The 21,022-nt window shown below is 32.3% G+C and overlaps 2 protein-coding genes across 3 annotated transcripts; one reads left to right on the top strand and one right to left on the bottom strand.

Annotated features, from left to right (window-relative positions):
• The first annotated feature begins 444 nt into the window (after positions 1-444).
• LOC143083610 (uncharacterized) lies at positions 445-1,443 on the top strand. Its single transcript, XM_076259918.1, has one exon. It carries the CDS (start codon positions 505-507, stop codon positions 1,411-1,413), a length of 909 nt encoding a protein of 302 aa, XP_076116033.1. The 5' UTR covers positions 445-504; the 3' UTR covers positions 1,414-1,443.
• Positions 1,444-7,065: 5,622 nt separating this feature from the next.
• On the bottom strand, positions 7,066-17,963 carry LOC143080348 (uncharacterized). Of its 2 annotated transcripts, XM_076256160.1 has the most exons (6): positions 17,793-17,962; positions 16,936-17,050; positions 15,860-16,026; positions 14,942-15,113; positions 8,349-8,442; positions 7,066-7,559 (listed from the first exon to the last, which is right to left on the bottom strand). In XM_076256160.1, exons 1-6 carry the CDS (start codon positions 17,869-17,871, stop codon positions 7,185-7,187), a joined length of 1,002 nt encoding a protein of 333 aa, XP_076112275.1. In that variant the 5' UTR covers positions 17,872-17,962; the 3' UTR covers positions 7,066-7,184. The 2 variants fall into 2 exon arrangements, with proteins under 2 accessions (XP_076112275.1, XP_076112283.1); XM_076256168.1 differs by lacking the exons at positions 14,942-15,113; positions 15,860-16,026 and having other exon boundaries at positions 17,793-17,963.
• Positions 17,964-21,022: the final 3,059 nt, after the last annotated feature.

The raw sequence follows: 21,022 nt of genomic DNA, 5'->3' as shown, positions 1-21,022 counted from the left end.
TTTTTTTCATGAATTGCTTTATTTCTTAAATATACATTTTATTTTATTTTATTTTAATTGTATTGTTCCACCTCTAATCTTATCAATATTAACTTTACTTTTACAATCTATTTTTGTTGTCTGATCTTTTAATGAATGAGTATATAATACATTGTAAATACATATATCAATATATTGCAATGTAACCAATAAATAATTTTCTTTGAAAAAAAAGACAATTTTATAAGTTTTTGTTCTTTTCATGTTTTTACAAATTCGTTTTCTAAAAGTTCAAACTTGTCACTATAAGAAATGGTCGGATAATTAATCTATTAGGCCATTCATTAAGCAATTAGAAAACAATTTAATTGATAACATCCGTGTGAGGAGATCGAAGGAACAGCACAGCATGGGATGGGTCGACGCTTTGGACAATTTATGACTTTAGAAACAATGGGTGTTTGTCACTATATCTGTTTGACCGCTGTATCATTTCACAAGTCGTTATCTCTCTCTGAAGTGACCATGGCCGAAAATTCTGCTCTCAGTCCAAATCAAAATTTAGAAAATGATGATTCTGTGCCGATTGATTTAACCAAAGATTCTAATGATAATAGTAGCGAAACTGATAATGTGATAAACAGACGAAAACGAAAGCCGAAAAAGTTCGAAAATTTATCTGACATTGACATTGAAGAAAGGAGGAATACTGCAAACGTCCAGGAAAGAAAACGTATGAAAAAGTTATCGAAAGCTCTTGAAGATCTCCGAAAGTGTATACCGGCCGAATATCACCTAACCAACCGAAAAATGTCTAAAATTCGGACTCTTAAATTAGCTGTTAATTACATTGCTTCTTTAACAGATATAATTGACAGAGACAATTTGTTAAAACAACAAGCCTTCCACCTTGAAAGTCAGATGATACAATCAACATATTCTTATTTGATGCCTTCGCCCATAGTTCAACAAGGGAACATTTCCACCGTGCAGCAGTCAGGGTTTTCGCCGTATCACACGCCTTGTATTAGTTCCGAACACAACAGACTACCAAAACGACACTTAAATTTCTCTCCTTTCTGTGGAACACCAATTCCGTCGATGATTTCGCAGGGAAGACAGTTAACATATCAGACTCCGGTGAAATCAGAACCAACACCGTATAGGATTCCGGAAATGATCGAAAGACGTCGTACAAGTACTTTTTCGTCTCCGTCCTGTATTGGTGATCTTAGAAATATGAATGAAGTAAATACAAGTTTTCTAAGCCCAATGACAGACGATAGTGATGTGGGGTCTGGACCTTCACGTTTAACCGATACAAAACAGTATGCATACACTTTAGATGGAATCAGTCCACTTCCAGAAGAGGAAAAATTCAGAGGAACTGACTGTGTGTTTGATCCAAGACGGAGAATCAAGAAAACAGAATGACGGATTAGGTAAGTGCTTCTCTTTAATGTTTTCAAATGATTGTATAACAAATGCAGAAATCGGGGACTAGAAACGCATAGTATACATATATATTTTACTGTATGTTCAAAACTTAAAGGGCAGAATAAAACTATATCAATATTACCGGCGTCAAAAAGACGAAAAAAGAATTCTGCATGGTCAACAATAGCAAAAATACATGTACATTGTACCTGGTAGCTTGAAGCTAAAAATCTTACCCCTGTTGCACTTTAAAGTAGAATTATCCGCTTTGTAGGGAAATACATATCTTTATAATTTGCCTAAATTTTCTTCTGATACGGAAGGTCAACTTTTTTGTGTATACAAATTTTGCTTTCTATATCATCATAAATTAAAAATTAAAAATACAATTTAATTTTTGTTTTGATGTTCCTTATTGGAAGAAGTTATAATTATGAAAAAACTTACTACACATTTACCAATACATTTGTTTTTAATATAAAAATCATAATAGATATTGACAAGGTCAAGGAAGAAGTTCAATGATTTATACATTGATCGTAAATAAATTCATATCTGTTCAAGTAAAAACATAAAGATAAGGAGATGTGGTATTATTGCCATTGAGACAACTATCAACCAGTGACAGTTCAAATGAAGTTGATGTTAAAAATTAAAAAACCTCCTACACAAATTAAAAAACAATTTATGATTATAACTGCAAATGAATGTAACATTTTTGTAATTATGTATGCAAATTTGAAAATATAAAAGGATAATGAAACTCAATATGTAATATTTTCTACTGAAGTGAATTTAAAATATTATAGTAATGTTAAAATGCTTATAAATCTAGACAAGTATATAAACAATGAATTGAAATGTACCAGTGATTGACAAATTTACGTACTTTTCACAAATATCTCTTGCGTCCAATTTAAGTTGAAAATTCCTTAATATTTATTTACGTCAAGGAGTTAAAATGTCTACATATGTGTGGTAATAATTCAATTTTTATTGGACCATAACACACAATAACAAATATCGCGTATATTTTAAAGAATGTTGTTTTCATGTATTTTATACTAATTCGTTATAAAAATTTATCAAAAACTATATATGTTAAGGAAATTCAACGTTTGTCTGTACGATTTAATACATGTATCTACATTAAATTTAATTTTCAGTAGATCCGAAATCAAAAATTATAGAATACATATATGTGCATGTTAACACATTTCTGGTTCGCTAAATCCACTATACAATTTTTTTTGGTGTAAAATACTTTCCCTTCTTCGGTGTAAAATTTAGAATGATAGCTTGTCAAGGATATACTCTTTCAAAAGTACTGTTTTGTAGAATTGCCAATTTGTTTTCAAAATTTTGTTTTTATTAAGAAATAACGACTGTTTGCATATATGATTGTCTTTAAATTTGTGTTCATTTCATAAAACTTGATTGCATCACTGGTGCATTTATGACCTTGTTTCACAAATATTTCAGAACATCTAGCTTTTTTAAAGCAATAATGCTATTATTTTTTTAATAAGAAATATGTAAAACGAGAAAAGCATTTCATTCAAAAACATGGGAAAGCGATTTTGCCTTGAAAACGGAGCAAAAAATAAACACTTCTGTCAAACATTTTTACTCTAGTTCTTATTTTTATTGCTGATATCGTTTGAGTTTTATTCCAACCATACGTTTCTACGTATCTTTAAAGTTTACATCACTTAAAGTTTATCAAGGTAACCGTAGTTGCTGAAAAAAAATCTTAAATTAAAAAGCTATATTTTTTCCACTAGACGTATGAAATTTATAAGTTCGGAATTTGAAAACTTTTGTATCACGTTTCAACGTTATAGACAAATGAGATTTACAAATGTGTGGTTCGATTTTTGTCACAGATAAACATATCTCCTTTTAATTATATATTTTCAAATTATGTGATATTGACACATTATAATTTGATTGGAAAAAACTAGTTCAAGTCATACAAAATCTAAACTTTCAACTTTACAATTATTTTTAGTTCCAGGCTTCCTTTGTTAAATTTTTATACGTGTTTTATTCTGTATTTTTCTTCTTCTCCGTTAACATACAAATATTTTGCTGTAATAATAAACATGTTCACAATTTAACAATATTATCTAAGACTATATCTTTATGTTAAGTTCAGCAGAAGAAGAAGCGAAAATTGTATTTTTTTCATTTTACCCTATTTTTATATTATTTTGAGGTCTTAAGTATGAATTTGCACAATTCTTCTTGTTTTTGAAGAAAAAAATGCAAACGACGAAAATCGTAACATTTTCTACAGTATTCTTGTTTTTCAGAAGAAATGTATTATTTAATATTATCATCAATTATTCATTTGTTTGAAATAAAACAGAATAATTTATTCATTTATAAATCCTAAAAAAAACGTTTTCCGTTATGGAATAGGAGAACAGCGATGGTTGGTTTTTAACAGTGTAATAATGAAAACGAAACAATTAAAATTCAAAAATCAGAACATTTTCCTTTCCCTTTTTTTGTTTTTTTTTTTTTTGTTTTTTTTTTTGTTTTTTTTTGTTGCTTATAACTTCAAAAAAAATGTCCATTCGTTCATTTTTTTTTTATTAAATTCTTACACTTTAAAATACAAAGGCAGATTAAGTATAAAAATTCAATTAAAGATCATATTTAAATTGTTTTTCATTAGTTTGAACCCTGTTTTTATTTGTTTCAAAAGAACGAACAATTATAGGTAACTTTATTTTAAAACAAAAACGGTATAAAATTTCTTGACCGTTTGATGTAATTATCAACGTCCGTTAATTTAGCCTTTTCACATGGGAATGGTCATCTTTTATCGTTTTACAACATGGCTATTATTTGGACATTAATTCGGTGTTACTTAACACCTAAGTGCAAAGAAACGGGAGTTTAAACGGATTCTTAAAACCAAAGAAAGATCAGATAATTCAACAAGGTGGTGCTAACGACCGGTATGCCAGCAGATTTTATGATAAACGATTACGTCCCTAACTAATCAGTGATAACGCCCTTTAATTGAGCAATAAAATAATTAACAGGCTGAGGATAGTCCCTGTGTGTTCCGTTACTGAAGCTGTCTTGTTGGTAATTAGATGCCACTTGATCATTCTTTTGATAAATTTGTTTCAGTCATTTGTCGGTATTTTGTAAATTCTTTCGATTTGTGAAGATGAACATCTTCTGTCATTTCAAAACAACCGAATTTATTTCAAATGTAGTACAATAAAAGTATACGAGATGATAATAAAGGATAACTTTGAATAAAGTTTATTTCTTTTATTCAACTTATTTAAAAGAAGTGAAACTAATTCGTTTCTCATATTATTATTTATTTTCAACTTGTTAAAATTTTCTATATATATTGTACTCTATTTAACCTTTTTGACTTTTTTTTATTCGAGCGTCACTCTTGCGTCTTTTGTAGACAAACGCACGCCTAGCGTACAAAATTTTGAACAGTAATTTTTTGGTTTTATATAATTCTAAAACTTAGAAGTGTACACATGGTACAAGGATAATAGATTATCCTATATTAAATATGACTTTTAGGTTGGTTCACTTCAAATAGTTTTACTGTAGAGTGCTAAGACAATGGTAGAAGAGCATATTTTCTATTTCTTTTTCTAAAACGGATTGTTGTCAATAACGAAATAACCTTATTCAAATAACCTTTGTTTTTGTTTGTTTCAAATGAAAATATAGAAGAAAAAAACTTACTTTCACGGAATATTGAGTTTCAAAAATATTTCTTACTCCTACATTTTAATAACAAAAAATAAAAAATTGGGTTATAGATTTTAGTCATAAAACTTGAAATCCGAAACAAAACCTCTGACTCCCACACAAGTATGGTCAGTACCTAATATAACTATCAAATTTTTATTATTGACTTGTTGTAAAAATACAAATAACTATCATAATTGCAAATACTGCATACTGGCTTCTTTCCAACATACGTCACCAAATCAACCTGTGAAATGTTTATTAGACGAAAAACAACTCTTGGTAAATTTTATATTATCCTACAAATCCTCAATGTCCGTGCAAATATAATCGTCATATATTACTGTTATTTTATATATACATTTTTTGTAATATTACATGTATATATATGTAATAGTTAAACTATTAATAAACTTGAAAAACATCTTCAACTAAAATCTTTCTCTTTCTTTTTCAGATGTATACAGTTCAGATTGTGACCAGTTCAATGCGAGATCCAATGCAGTGCTACAAAACAGCTAGACGACTTCAGATCAAAACATTTATACAACACAGTATACAGTTTGTGGCAAGTTCAATGCGAGATCCAATGTAGTGCTACAAAACAGCTAGACGACTTCAAATCAAAACATTTATATAACTTTGTAAGACAGTTTTTATGTATCTGTTAAATTTATTAAATATGTATATAAAAGGATGATGTTATATTTGACCTTTTTTGTCTTGAGATTACAAAATCAGAGATGTGTACTTTTGAGTCTCTTTTCTCCTGTTTTCGTCTGTCTTTCATTTAATTTTGTCAATTGAACATTTGTACACATTTATTATGAGGAGATTTGTAGTTGCAACCTTTTACGTTATTTGGTATCTGTTGGATAGTTTTTCATTTATAATAATACCACTTCTTCTTATTTGTATGTTCCTATTTGAATTATCTTAAATTTGCTCTTTCGTTTGTCCTTACAAAACACCTTATGGTAAAAAGTCTCCAGAATATCAAATCAAATTGCATATTTAATGAGTTGACATGACAACAAAATATATGACGAAATTTATAAAAAGGCGTAAATTATGACGTTTATGTAATAGTGCCGCTCATCAGCAATTTTGTGCAATTCATTCATATTTCTTAATCGCATGATTTCAATACATTATGCGCAAATTTGAAATCGTTCTCAAAAATTTAATTTTCTTGGGCCTTAGTTAGTCTTAGATGCATAATTTTTTTATTAGTTGTTAGTGGCTTTGAACCAGTTGTCAGATAACTGCGAGTACTCTCAGATCTGTTCCTAGTGTCTTTTTGTTGTCGGGATGTACAAGTACCCGGCCACGTCCAATTGTATGTTTGTCCATCTGATGAGTTAACTTAAAGCCTTTTTCAACTGATTTTTATAGTTCGTTCTTATGTTGTACTGTTATACCATTGTCCCAGGTTAGGGGGAGGGTTGGGATCCCGCTAACATGTTTAACCCCGCCACATTATTTATGTTTGTGCCTGTCCCAAGTCAGGAGCCTGTAATTCAGTGGTTGTCGTTTGTTTATGTGTTACATATTTGTTTTTCGTTCATTTTTTTAATATAAATAAGGCCTTTAGTTTTCTCGTTAACATTGTCATATCGGGGCCTTTTATAGCTAACTAAGCGGTATGGGCTTTGCTCATTGTTGTAGGCCGTACGATGACCTATAGTTGTTAATGTCTGTGTCATTTTGGTCTCTTGTGGACAGTTGTCTCATTGGCAGTCATACCACATCTTCTTTTTTATACTTAACACAACTGCTTTGACAAACTTTTGTAAAATTATGTCTCACTGGAATTTGGAATCAAGACTGTCCGAGTTATGCGTAAGCCAAATGTTCGAGTAATGCCTTCAACTAGTCGACAATAAGTTATTTACAAGGAACTTCGTAGAATTTTTCAATATTTAATAATATAATTCAGTATCTTAATGTTAGACCTAATTTTTTTATGCTATCCACATTTGTATTTTTTTTTCATCACTTTATTTGAATGTGTGTAATTCAAAAAACTAGATATGTGTCGATTCTGCGTCGTATCTTGCACTCTTTGGTGTAAGAGGGGGAGTGTCAGCTTCCGGTACAAAATAGTCATGTCCATCTGGGTAATTGATGTCATTTTCGTCCTTTATATGCATCATAAGTCTTAGATCTGGAACTGATTCAGGTCGCAAAATATAATCATTTCCCTCATTTTCTGACAGTGTTGTATATTGCCTTTCCATTTTATGTCTTTGGAAATTAGATAGACCATCGTATCCAGGTTTTGGAGAATCCGTTGCTATGGTAAACACAGATGCATCATGTTCACCAGTCTGATCATTCTCTAAGCCGTATGTGACGTTCTGATTTTCATGATGCCCTAGTTTGAGTTTAACATACCGTGCCTGAAAATATATTGATTGATAAATGAAGATATATTTGGAAACTTTGGGGTTCGTGTTGTTTATTCTTTAGTTTTCTATGTTGTGTCGTGTGTACTATTGTTTTTCTGTTTGTCTTTTTTATTTTTAGCCATGGCGTTGTCAGTTTGTTTTAGATTTATGAGTTTGACTGTCCCTTTGGTATCTTTCGTCCCTCTTTTTTTGAGCCCTCTTGGTCAAATTGTGACGGCAAGTTTTTATTGGCGGAGAAAACCAGAGTGAACATCGGGTAACTTCTTATGCCTTTAATTCATACCAGTTAATTACAACTACATCGTTATTTAATTCTGTCGATGTTGTTTGGTTGTTTCTGATGTTTGTTTGATGTCTCATTGAAGCAGTTTCATTAGCCATAGACATGCTGAATCATTTGACTTTTCGTGTATTTTTTATGCCATGACTGTTAGTCTCTACGATTGATTGGTATGGTTACTTCAAAGAGGATTAAGTAGTAGGACATTTCCATTTACTAGTACAAAAATGTACATAAAAATAAACATAATATGACTAAGCATGTACTTTTATTAGTATTTTGGTTTGACTATAAAAATGTCATTCCAAGTCAAGAGGACAGTTAAATACTCAAATATTTTCCCCAAAAAAGTAGCCTTGTTTCATCTTAAAACAGATGACTTCTGATAAAAAAAAACACACAACTGTTTTGCATAAACCAGCGATGATAATCTTTTATCAAATAATAGTACCGAATACTCAATTGTATTTGTAAACGCAGTGTAATATTTACAAACATACTTGGTCCGGATCCATATTAACTTCACGAATTTCAGCATAGTCAACTGAGCCTCTGTGTGCCAAATTGTAGGCAGCATTATCATTCTCTTCAGTCCTAAAAAAAATAATCACAATTATCATAAAAAAGGATAGATAAATCCAGATGGGAATGCAATGATTAAGACGAAGAAACAAAATGAAAACATTATGACATAAGGAGAGAAAACTGACTCACAACAGGCTAAACACTACATTGAAAATTAAAACATGGGAGTCATCATTCCACATTGGGTCGAAATCGGATGCTGGGAAATGGTCATCAGATCCACTAGTTACAACCGTCGTTTAATCATATCAAAATTACATATATTCTGTGGTAAGCTCTATGATTTATTGTATTTTGTTATATAAAACTAGGGGTTTTACGGTTTTATTGCTAGTATGTTACTGGGTTGCTGTCTTCATCTATGATGTGCACCCCATATACCCTTTTACTTATTCTGATTACTTATGATTATAAAATTGTAAAGTGACCCCCATACGATATACCTAGGTCGATCATAAAAATGATGAAAAGGGAGGTTTTGTAGGGAAGTGACTTATATCCCCATACGTCTTATCTATTAAGACTTTGGAGAGTTTTTGGCCACGCCACAAGTTTGCGCTGAAAAAACTGGTTCTGCTGTAGAAACTTTCAATTATCGTTATGTATTAATCAACAATTTATTTGGATGAAAACCTTTCCGTAATTATACTAAAACTAATACTGCAACTCTCTTTAGATAGTCAACTTTTACAGTTTTGAATATCCTTCGTATAGTCTTTTTACTTTAGATGTTTAAAAGTATTTGACCTTTTTGGCATCACAAACATTTACTGTTTACATATAGACGTGCAGGCCGCAGGGCCGTAACTACCTATGAGGCAGGGGAGGCAACTGCCTCCCCTGAATTTTCTACACCATTTTTTTTTGAGTAATAAAATGAAATACTGACAATATAATATGTACAAGAAGAACTTGAATTTATATTATAAACAAAACAAGTTTACAGTTTTAACAGTGTTATCATGATACGTGACATATCTGTTATTTTCCGGATTTTTGATCGAAAGTGAACCGTTTCAGTATTTTTTTTTAAAAAATTCATGTGGCCGCCCGTCTGTTATTCAGTATTCGTTCGAGAACACATATGAAACTTTGCAGCAATGCTTTAACGTCTCCCAATCGTACGAGAACATCATGGTCAATGCGTTAGTAGTTAAACACTCCCATTCGTTGTAGCAGGGACTTTCTATACTAAGTATATACTAGTATAGAAAGTCCCTGGTTGTAGTTATATACATGTCTGTTCAGCTTTCAACAATATTGAATTTCAAGGTCCTCGATCAAAAAAAATCTTGCGTTCTATGATCTTGCTGTATATGGTTTTTTTTTCATCTTACCAGTTTGATTTCTAACAAAAATATCTTTAAATACAGATAATAATTGTTTGCATAAAAATTGCTTCCAGGATCCAGCAATACTGATGTTTCTTATAGTAAGGAAATCGAGGGAAAACGGGTGATTTTTAGCAATATTGAGAAAAAATTCCGCGGTCACAATGTATTTAATGTTAATATTTATAGGTCAAACAACGGCCTTCAAGACGGAGCCTTGGCTCACCCCGAACAGCAATCTCAGCTTGTTTTTGCATAAAAAATGTTTCCAGGTTCAAGCAATACTGATGTTTCTTAAAGTAAGGAAATCGAAGGAAATGGGTCATTTTTAGCCATTTTACTGAGAGAAAAAAATCGGCGGGGGGCTGCGCCCTCCAACCCCTCCTTCTAACACGGGCCTCAGTCGGCGGCTCCCAAAACCCTGCCTCCCCTGAATTCAAACCCTAGTTACGGCCCTGCAGGGCGTATAAGTAAGGAGACTGAGGTTTGTGCGCACGTTAATTTAGCCAAACTCTGCAATATTATATACCTGTTCCAAGTCAGGCAATATGGACATTAAGTTGTTCGTTGTTATTTGTCCGTTTGGGTTTTTGTCGGAGCAATCGGTTTACTCTATATGCACTGGGGTAAAGCTGATGACCGTAACTGCATTCACGGTCATCCCAAGATGTCGGATGAAAAATTAGGTCAGTTTCTGTATTGTCTGTTTAAGTGTTTCTATATCATTTTCTTTACAAATCATACATTGAAACGATGATAATTTATAAAAGATTCACACGGAAATCACTAATTACTACAGAGAAATGTGCATGAAACAGGAATTTCGATTTGAAAAAATCGTGAAGATGACCGTAAATCACAATCGAGATGACCGTAACAGAAACAGCGATTCATAACAAGGGTGACCGTAATTGGTTTTAAGATGACCGTAATTTGTAAATGATGACCGTAACTTTTAAAGGATGACCCTCAATTCTAAGAAACTACCTTTTTGTATCAAATGATAAATCGTGTTGGTATAAACATATTAATATGAGAGTATTATCCTATAGGTAGAAGAAAATAAGACGTGCTTCAAATGCAAAGTTTACCATATGTATCTTTTTTACGGTAGAGGGTTTAATTTTTAAAATGAATTTGCAAAAAGACATGCAAATAAACAGGTAGGGAAAACATGCTACAAAAGCGCGATAAAATGACACCTTACAAGTATAATGAAAAAAAATGCGGTGCACAGCCTCCAACTGCACGACAAAAGATTTTTGTTATTTCTGGGATTCCTTTTAATGCATTATAATAAATACACATATTTAAAAATGCCAATGCATGTACACCCATTGATATTATATCGTCTTCCATTTTGTCGTGCAAATAAAATCACAGAAAATATTTTGAAAATATCATACGACTAAACTAGTGAAGGTGAGCTCCAGCAAAATAGATCCTTAAAATAGTCTTGTGCGAATAGCGTATCACAAGGCGGAACGTTGTCAATTTGTATATATACAGAAATGTTATTCATACAGTCAGGATTATACTTCGTCAAAATTATCTCCCCATTACGCCAGTTCATGCTCACAATCGTAGAAATGGAAGCCATTGTAGGGATGACGCTCTACCAATTTTGCTCTTGAAAACTGACAAATTCGTCCACATAGCACCGTTACGATCCTTATATGTCAGTTGTATTTTAAAAGACAAATGTATCTACAACCTAATGAGCATCAGTTAATGATCTTGTCTGCATTGATTCAACTTAAAAATATTATTTGATCGGATGTCAGGTGGAATTTTCGAACATTCATAAGCATTTTAAAAAAAATTCTAATTAAATATTTCGTGGAAGGGCAGACTAAATATTTTCAGTGGTTGAAGATTATAAACCCTAGTTATCACACACAAGAAAATCATATTTTTTCGAAGATATTCATTTCCATCATCCAAATTAAAAGACTGTCGTCAAGAACTTTTAGAAAAAATAGCTATTCGAACACACCTACTGTTTTTGTGATTCATTAGATAGGTATTTCACTTGACCCATATATTCAATTTTCATCTTTTCGTACTGTCATTTTTTACGTTATAAAGTCAACCTGTAGCTTTGATATATAAAAATGATAGAATCTGAAGCGAGATGCTATATCAAATACTCTTGCTTTGTACGTTTTAAAGACAAAATATACACCTCAAACATGCCCTAACATAAAAAGGTGCACTCGATTTTCTCTTTTCGATACAATCGTTACCTATTTTGGGGAATTTTTTCTTGATTCACATAATGGAAGGGCAGATACGAAAATTTCTGAACTAAAAGATTGATATGTTCTCCGTCCCTCGTTAAAAAAAATAAAAAATCGGAGGTTAAGCATTTTCTACATCCAACCCATGTCGTCGACTTGATATCTTATTGTTTTGCATTACTGTGTAATAGATAAATTAAAAACTTATGCAAATGGTGTTTTTAAAATAAAACACTTCGTAATTGAGATTACAGAGCTCCAGATAAGCTGCGTATTTGCGTGATCACGCAATACAAATAATAAAAAACCCAATGCAATTGCCCATTGCAGGGTTCAATAACCCAATTAATTCAAATGAAAACCCAATAATATGCCAAAACCATGAGTTCTCAACTCTTTTATTGGCTACCATTTGCGTTATTTACCCTTATCTGTTTACAGTCGTCGCGTAAACTATTTTTATAATATTTATAATAGGAAATTTCCTTTCGTTCTAAAAATAGATCCCTGCATCAAGTAGCTGAAATGGGTCCCTGTTAGAGTTTTCCGTTGCTCAAAGGGTACACGTGTTTTTGAAAACATTTCGATATTCTCGGCGTTTATCCAATTAGCGTGTGTCATGTAGTCATATTGTACACGTGTTTTTGAAAACATTTCGATCTTCTCGGCGTTTATCCAATTAGCGTGTGTCATGTAGTCATATTTTTTTCGCATTGCTCGGGATTTATCATAACATACATTGAATTAAAACGAAAGTGAATGTCCGGTAAAAATATTGAATAGAAGCATGTTTTCTGCTTCTTTTGAAAAGCTGAGGAAAAGTTATGATGATAACAAGACTCAGCCAGTGTTTTTAGGAAGTGTCCATCGAACACACGGGCGTGTGTGCGTACCTTAACGAGAACATTGCTAATAAAAACAGGCAGGGTTTCCTCAAAAACGAAATCAGATGGAAAAAGTGAAAGGCCAAATCAATTATGACATGATAAAGCATCAGAAACCAAAAGTTCTAATAAAAGACAAATAAACCCAGATTTATGAAAATTGGAATAAAACAAAACCGTTTAAGTATAATTAGAGTTTATTTACTATTTTTTTTTCATTTTACTGTTAATTAATGAATACACACACATGCAGAATTTATTATATAAAGGTATAAGACGAGTGCCTGTGAATACACCTATCCGTTTTTTTACAGTTTATATGAGAAAATACAAAATTGGCAGAAGGTTTGAAACGGAACACAAATTAATCCTACAATTGCTCCTCAGTGAATAAACCAAATAAAACAGCTATCAAATAACCCTAACCCTAAACCAAATAAAACAGCTATACAAAGAAAGAAACATATTTAAGATGGAAAAAATCTGGGGTTGCTATTGCCTAAATATTCAATATTGTGTCGATGAGAAACCCAATACATTAAGGAGCTTGGTGGTGAAAAACCCAATTTGATATTAACATGAGGGGTGAATTGGAATTGATCATGCAATTAAAAAATTTTTTTCACCCAATTATATTTGAAAATGGTGGGTTAAAAACCCAATTTGTGAATTCTTATCTGGAGCTCTGTGAGAAGAAAACTGTCGTTGTATTTGTTTAGAAGTAGAGAACTATTAACTTTTAAAATTTTTGTCACTATAGTAAACAATACAGTACACATTTATCGCCTTCTCTAAAAAAAGAGCTTCAATTCTTTTGTTCTATTTCAAGAGTGTTTCTGCCTGCATATATCAAGACAAATTAAGATTTTAATCTGCTTGCTCTGGAACCATACACATGGGCTCGATTACCGAATATCCATATGTATTATTAATGTTTTTTTATGCTCCATTAATTGGCATAATGTTTTTCTGGTCTGTGCGTACGTTCGTCCGTTCGTCTGTTTGTTTGTCCGTTTGTCCAGCTTCAAGTTAAATCAACTTGAAACTTAGTACACATTTTCCCTATGGTATGACCTTTTTCATTCTAATGCCAAATAACAGTTTTATACCATTTTCACAGTCCACTAAACATAGAAAATGATAGTGTAGATGAAGCATCCGTGTACCAGGGATACATTCATGTTTCTTCAAGTTTTCGTCGTATCGCTGTCAATTTGTGTTAAAATTTTAACGTCGTTATCAATAAATATTTCATTGTTTACGAGAAATATGCAATTTACTATTATTGTCATAAATCCTAAATACGGCCAATTATATTACAGTTTTAAAAAATTAAGTTTATGAAACATATTTATATCCGCCAACCGAGCCCCTATTGAGATCGACAAACTCAACAAAAAGCTTTCAATACAAATACGGATATTTCTTAGAATTGACGGTCATCCTATAAAAGTTACGGTTGTCCTATATAAATTACAGTCAGTCTTTACAAATTACGGTCATCCTTTACAAGTTACGGTCATCTTTTTACCAATCACGGTCATCCTTGTTATATGTTACGGTCATCTTGAAAATATTTTGATTATGATTTACGGTCATCTTCACGATTTTTTCAAATCGAATTTCCCGTTTATGCACATTTCTCGGAAGTAATTAGTGATTTCCGAGTGATTCTTTTATTAATTTTCATCGTTTCAATGTATGATTTGTAAAGAAAATGATATAGAAACACTTTAACAGACAATACAGAAACTGACCTAATTTTTCATCCGACATCTTGGGATGACCGTGAATGCAGTTACGGTCATCAGCTTTACCCCAGTGATATGTGATCAAAGTACCAGCAAGTGTTTACTGTAAATTATGTAGCGACAGTGTATACATTTATTACACAACTGAAAAATTATCAGATCTTGATATTTTTCCTGGTTGCTATAATAATCTTTTTCTATGATAAAGATATGTTATTTCATTTTACCTGTAACCTTCAATGACCTTGACAGCAACATTATATAACTGCTACCAGTATAAACGATTATGGTTGAATTATTACCCCTTTTCGGTCCCCTTCCTCTTGGATCTCCGGTAAACGAACAATGAAGAAAGAATTAATACAATGACGAGTACAGCTCCAACACATCCGCCGATTATGGCACCGTTATCATTACTGGTGCTCTGTTTAAAAGCTGAAGTTGTACTTTCCCATGTTACATAGTCATCAGTAGCTAAAATAAAAACAGTGCAGGTCTTTTCAATAATGGTACATAAAACAAAAATCAAATGTATAAATCAAGGAACATGCATAGATCAATTGAAGCTTCGTCTATATTTTCAAAATGCAAAAAAATCGGATTTTTGATTGCAATCCCCTTTAACTTCCGGTTTTTTTTTATTGCGCTCAGTGACATACACGTAGCAAGGCCTTTTATAAGTGTACACCCGGACCTCGGCGTTGGGTCTGATACCCCACCTTCCCCCAAACCCAAAACAGCATCTGAGGGCGAAGGACCTTCGGATATGGGACGAAACCTCAGGAACTTCACGCATTATCGTGAAAAATACAATTTCTATCATTTAAATTTTACAAATAACTTGGTCGGTAGAAAACAAAACTTTACTTCATAAGAGAGGATTTCAGCTTCCCGGTTGTGAACTTTCTATTTCAAGTCTCATTTTGTTTTATGTTTCAGTCATATAAATAATAGCTCTCCAGCAATGTGTCAATAATAACCTTCTATATATAACGGGAAAACACTAATTTCTAAAATATTTCAATAAATATTCAAAAGTTTATTACACTGACAGACAGCTACTGCACTCGCTGTTAAATTGCGCAATACAATAGTTTTATCAAAGATTTCCAGTTGAGACTAATTTTCATGGTTAATTCAGAAAGGAAATATTATTAGGTAAAACTTATAAAACAGGAAAGTTGTATATACTATTATATATATGTATATGAAGAACCTACAGTAATCATCGTAATCGCCGTAATCCTCGTAACACGATCCATTGTATGAGTACTTATCTATTATGACTCGTATATGATGTCCGAACGTTTGTTCCATTATGGACTGGTATCGGTCACAAAATGTGTTTAGATTTTCCGAAATGCATCCCAGTAGATACTTCGTAGACCTGGCAAGAGACAGGATTATATTTAGGTAAGAAGTGATACACACAAAATAAGAAAACGAAAAAGATTAAAAGTAATCTATATAACGATCACAACACAAATATGATATGATACAGCCATTTAAGTATATCGAATTCGTGGCATATTGTGGCATCAGATATATAACGTCATATTCCGATCAAATATGGCTTCATATAATTTATACATCCCACACAGCCAAAAGGACTTCCGTACTCCGGCAGCAAGAGTTCTGACTGTTGGACAAGAAAAGTCCAAGAGATGACCATACTTATATATTCGAGTCAGCGCTTGTCTCCTTTATGTATTTAAAATACAAGTCGGTTAGATATTGGTGCTAGTAAAAATTATAATTTGTATTTTAATTATTGTATCGCATACTCAGAGAATTATTTGCTATCGGCATTTACCTTTCTTGAAATATTGGAAAAAATATATTTTTCAGCATTTGCCTTACTGGGAGCGATATTTTTTATGATAATTACACCTTATGTAAAAATCCAGGGTTTTGATTGGTTGATAGCCAGTGTATTTTTCACCAATTTACTGTTCTTAAATCAATATCGTTCATTTTTAACGCAGCCGGGGTATTTGCAAAAAGGATATGCCTCTTTTACCCTCTCGATCTGCCGTGGTATTTGCCAAAAAATACTCTATCCGACTGGACGCTTGTAACGTCACGATCGTTATAATAATTATGGTTGTTGTTTAAAAAAGAAAGGATTGATTCACACTACAACATTTCTATTAAATGAACCAGACTTAAGCTGACAGCCACTGTTTACACAGTACACCTTATTTACAAAAATAATGTATATATCGTGGCATAATTGAAACTTTTGTTGTTATACAATTGAGATCCACATATATCTAAATACATTGGTATAACATACCAACAAATATCATCATCTCTGGTGAGTGCATCTACATCGTGATATATTTCTGGATAAAAAGTCATATCCAGACATGTTAATGCCTCCAAACAACACCATGTTGCTGTATATGAGTCTAAAATAAAGAAATATAATCATAAAAACAAATGTTGTGTTAATATGTTTGCCAATGAGACAATTCTCTACAAGAGACCAAAATGACACAGAAATTAACAACTATAGGCCTTCAACAATAGACAAAACCCATACTTCGTAAGTCAGCTAATAAAGGCCCCGAGATTTGCTCTTTATAGCCTTACTTATGCTAATGAAATTCATATTTCAATTTCCATTAATTTCGGGACCTTTTATATCTTTTGGTTTGCTAATTGTTGAAAGCTCTACCGTGACCAATTGTAGTCAACTTCTACCTCATTTGGACTCCGTTGGAGATGGCTTATTGGCTCTCATACCAAATCTTTTGAATTTTATATAAGAACGCATAATTAAAATCTAATTTGAAGTTGTCAATTCCATGCAATTTTATAACTCTATCACATTTTATAAAGTCAAAAAGAACTTCATCTTATCACCTCCTGATAAAACATGTACATGTAACCAGACTACTACTTTTATATGGTTACGGGTGCATTCCGAATTGAATTATTCTAAAAAAAAAATGAACCCTTTGAAGCATGATAGACCGGAGAACGAAGACTATTGGCAACACACATAATATTGACCTAATTCCTTGCTGAACTTAAGATATAAGTTTAACGATAAAATTTAGTGAAAAAACTTAATGTTGTTGCAATAAATAGAAGAAGAAAAAAAACGTTCACAAAGTAAATGCAGAAGACATCTCTTTAAAGTCTTACCGTTATAAAACCATGCACATGCAACCTCCGAATTAGAAAGAAATTCCAAAGCTTTAATCACGGTTTCGTTACCATACATCTTTTTAAGAATACTATTTTATGAAATGTTAGCTATAATTTCAATAAATCTATAGCCCAAAACCAACAATAAAAAGATTGTATCAAATCTTTTCACTTATCAACGTCATTAAAGTGTGGTTATTCTGTCGGTCAAGCGTAACCGTACGGGTGTCACGGGGATCTATATTTATATTGGTAGCGCTTTACGTGATATTTGACTTCCTTATTTTCTTTTTCTAAAACTGAGCCGCATTAATTCATATAGTTACGTGTATATTCATATCGATTTCAAATTCGGTTGTATTAAAAAGAGCCACGAGTGTGTGTCGCCATGCCTGTGTGTAGCCAATGCCTGTTTATAGAAGCAGTTAAAAACAACATTGAAAAATTATCACTGAGTAAATGTTTAATCCCAATGCAACGAATAATTTAAAACGTCTCCTAGCTCCGATTAGCGAAAATACAAGATTATATATACCCCCCTTCCCCCCTCAACTCATGGCACATGCATTATATAACATTTTGCTATAACGATTTCCGTAGCTTGATAATAACATCCGCTGTCAATTAAAGATGACCACTGCTTCAAAATAACATTGTTTTTAATTTTTTATTGTATTTGAATAAAATATCCTCACATTAGTTGTTATTTACCTAGGTAATTCAGAAACATAATGGGTTGCTGTGTGAACTTTATGATGAAAAGCATAAGAAAAGCAAACGGGTAACAAAATAAAAAGGAACAAAATATCAAGGACTTTGATTTGGAAACGTGAGAGACAATTTTTTTTTTGTTATAATGGACAAAATAAACTCTCTATAAACATACTTCTTTTTCTAAATACATGTTAGCTAGAATATTTTACCCTTCGCCTTAAAACAAAATTAGAAGAAAAGATTCATTTAATAAAGTTTTATCAACAATTTCACATATGAACGAAGACATTATTTTTTGTTGTTCTGTGCGGTCAAGCAAAATCGTACTAGTCAGTTGTTTATGATCGACTTCGCTTTAATTAAAATCATTAACGGTTATTGACTTTCATGTTTTCCTTTTTGAGAGCCTCGGGCAGTTAAAAGTCGCAGCCTATTACAAACAGTATTTAAACACCGTCGAACATTTACACCCAATTTACAATAACCTTGACAAATCTCACTACTAGCATTGTTAATAGACTGCTCGACTATCTTCTCTACTACTTGATTGTCTATTATTGTCATTTGTGTCCCAATGAGTTCTTTAGAAAACGGTTTAGTAACGCTTCGAATACCAGATAATTAGTGGGCTTGGTGTTTCAAGTTTTTCAATTACTTGATTACTCTTTGCTGTCTAATCTAGTTTGCTAATGAATAACACGTAACTCAAAAGGCATGTTTGTTTCGTGTTGATCTTTTCGTTTGAACTAGTCTACACGGTATCGGGATAACTTGTTAAGTTGAAGGTCGTATGAAACGGTATGATTATCTATAGTTTTTATCTATAGTAATCAGCTTTATTTTGACTCGGTTTGTCCAGAGACATATATATATATATATATATATATATATATATATATATATATATCTGGTTTGTCTTTGGACGACCACTTTATATTCAGGTGGGGCGGGAGGGGGTGAATTTGGCTATCTATTTAAGGTTTTTTTTACATATATAGCTCTTCAACGGTTTCGGTACTTATACATCTTCGGATTTCAAATGTTTGGCTTTGAACGTTCCTGATGAAGGTAAATCCAGAAACATTTACCTATAATTCAAATTTCCTTGTGGTGGTGGTTCTTCTATAGGCATTTCCAGTTGTCTAAGACGCCGTTCACACCACAAATTAATTGAATCGATATCTTTATTTGAATCGATCTTAAAAAACCCAGGTTGCGTTAACATTGCTCACGAAAGATCGATCGCGATCGATCTTATTTAATCCAGTGCGTTTACACTACAATATAAAAATAACCGGTCTGACCTTTATTTTGTATCTAAATATAACATTCACCCGAAAAAAGATCGATCGCAATCGACCTAAGCGTTTACACCAACAAAAAGATCGATCTTTTTAAAACCACCTCTAGAGGCAGACTTTTTAAGTCCGATTGAAGATCGATCTAACCCGTTGACACTGGACCAAAGATCGATCTTAGTAAAGATCGATGTTTTTTTGTCAGTGTAAACGGGGTCTTACTTGGTGCTCTTTATTTGACAGTTCTATCTTTTTCCGTGATAGTCTGTCTTCAAGCTTTCCTGCAATTTTGTTAAGTGTCGAAGATTCAGGTTAAAATTTTCCAATTTCTTTTTCACTTACGGCGACATTTTTTAATTCCATGAGGGCATTTTCAATTTGTCTCTTTCTCCTAATGTTAATACAGTTCCAATAATGAATTAATGTCATCCGGAATGTGACTACAGCGTAACGAAGAGACATTCAGAAATTCCTGTTGAACGAAATAATTCAAATATTGTACAAATTTCTACCCAATTTGAGAAAGAAATTCAGTCACTGTCATATCATCCATTTTGGAAGTATAGAAATGAATAAGATTAAATTATAGTTCATTAATAGTAGAAAGGATGGCATGTGAGTGCTTTTTAAAATAAATCGATAGATTATATACATGTACTTGTACTTGTAATGATGAATATGTATGTACATTGTACTTATAAGTTGAAAAATAACTGTTTTCAAATATAACGGTTCTCAAAGTAAAAAGCTGAACAGTTGTACATATTCCATCACAGTACATGTAATATGATCAACCAAAATTCATTTGGAAGATACTATGAAGTTAGAAAGGCTACTAATATTGTAAAAATAAAGATAAAATTGAGAATGGAAATGGGGAATGTGTCAAAGAGACAACAACCCGACCAAATAAAAAAACACAACAGCAGAGGGTCACCAACAGGTCTTCAATGTAGCGAGAAATTCCCGCACCCGGAGGCGTCCTTCAGCTGGCCCCTAAACAAATATATACTAGTCCAGTGATAATGAACGCCATACTAATTTCCAAATTGTACACAAGAAACTAAAATTAAAATAATACAAGACTAACAAAGGCCAGAGGCTCCTGACTTGGGACAGGCGCAAAAATGCGGCGGGGTTAAACATGTTTGTGAGATCTCAACCCTCCCCCTATACCTCTAACCAATGTAGTAAAGTAAACGCATAACAATACGC

This window comes from Mytilus galloprovincialis, chromosome 1 (genome assembly GCF_965363235.1).
Source record: "Mytilus galloprovincialis chromosome 1, xbMytGall1.hap1.1, whole genome shotgun sequence".
Classification (NCBI taxonomy): Eukaryota; Metazoa; Mollusca; class Bivalvia; order Mytilida; family Mytilidae; genus Mytilus; species Mytilus galloprovincialis.
The sequence above is the reverse complement of the archived record's forward strand: the minus strand, read 5'-3'. Positions and strand labels throughout refer to the sequence as shown.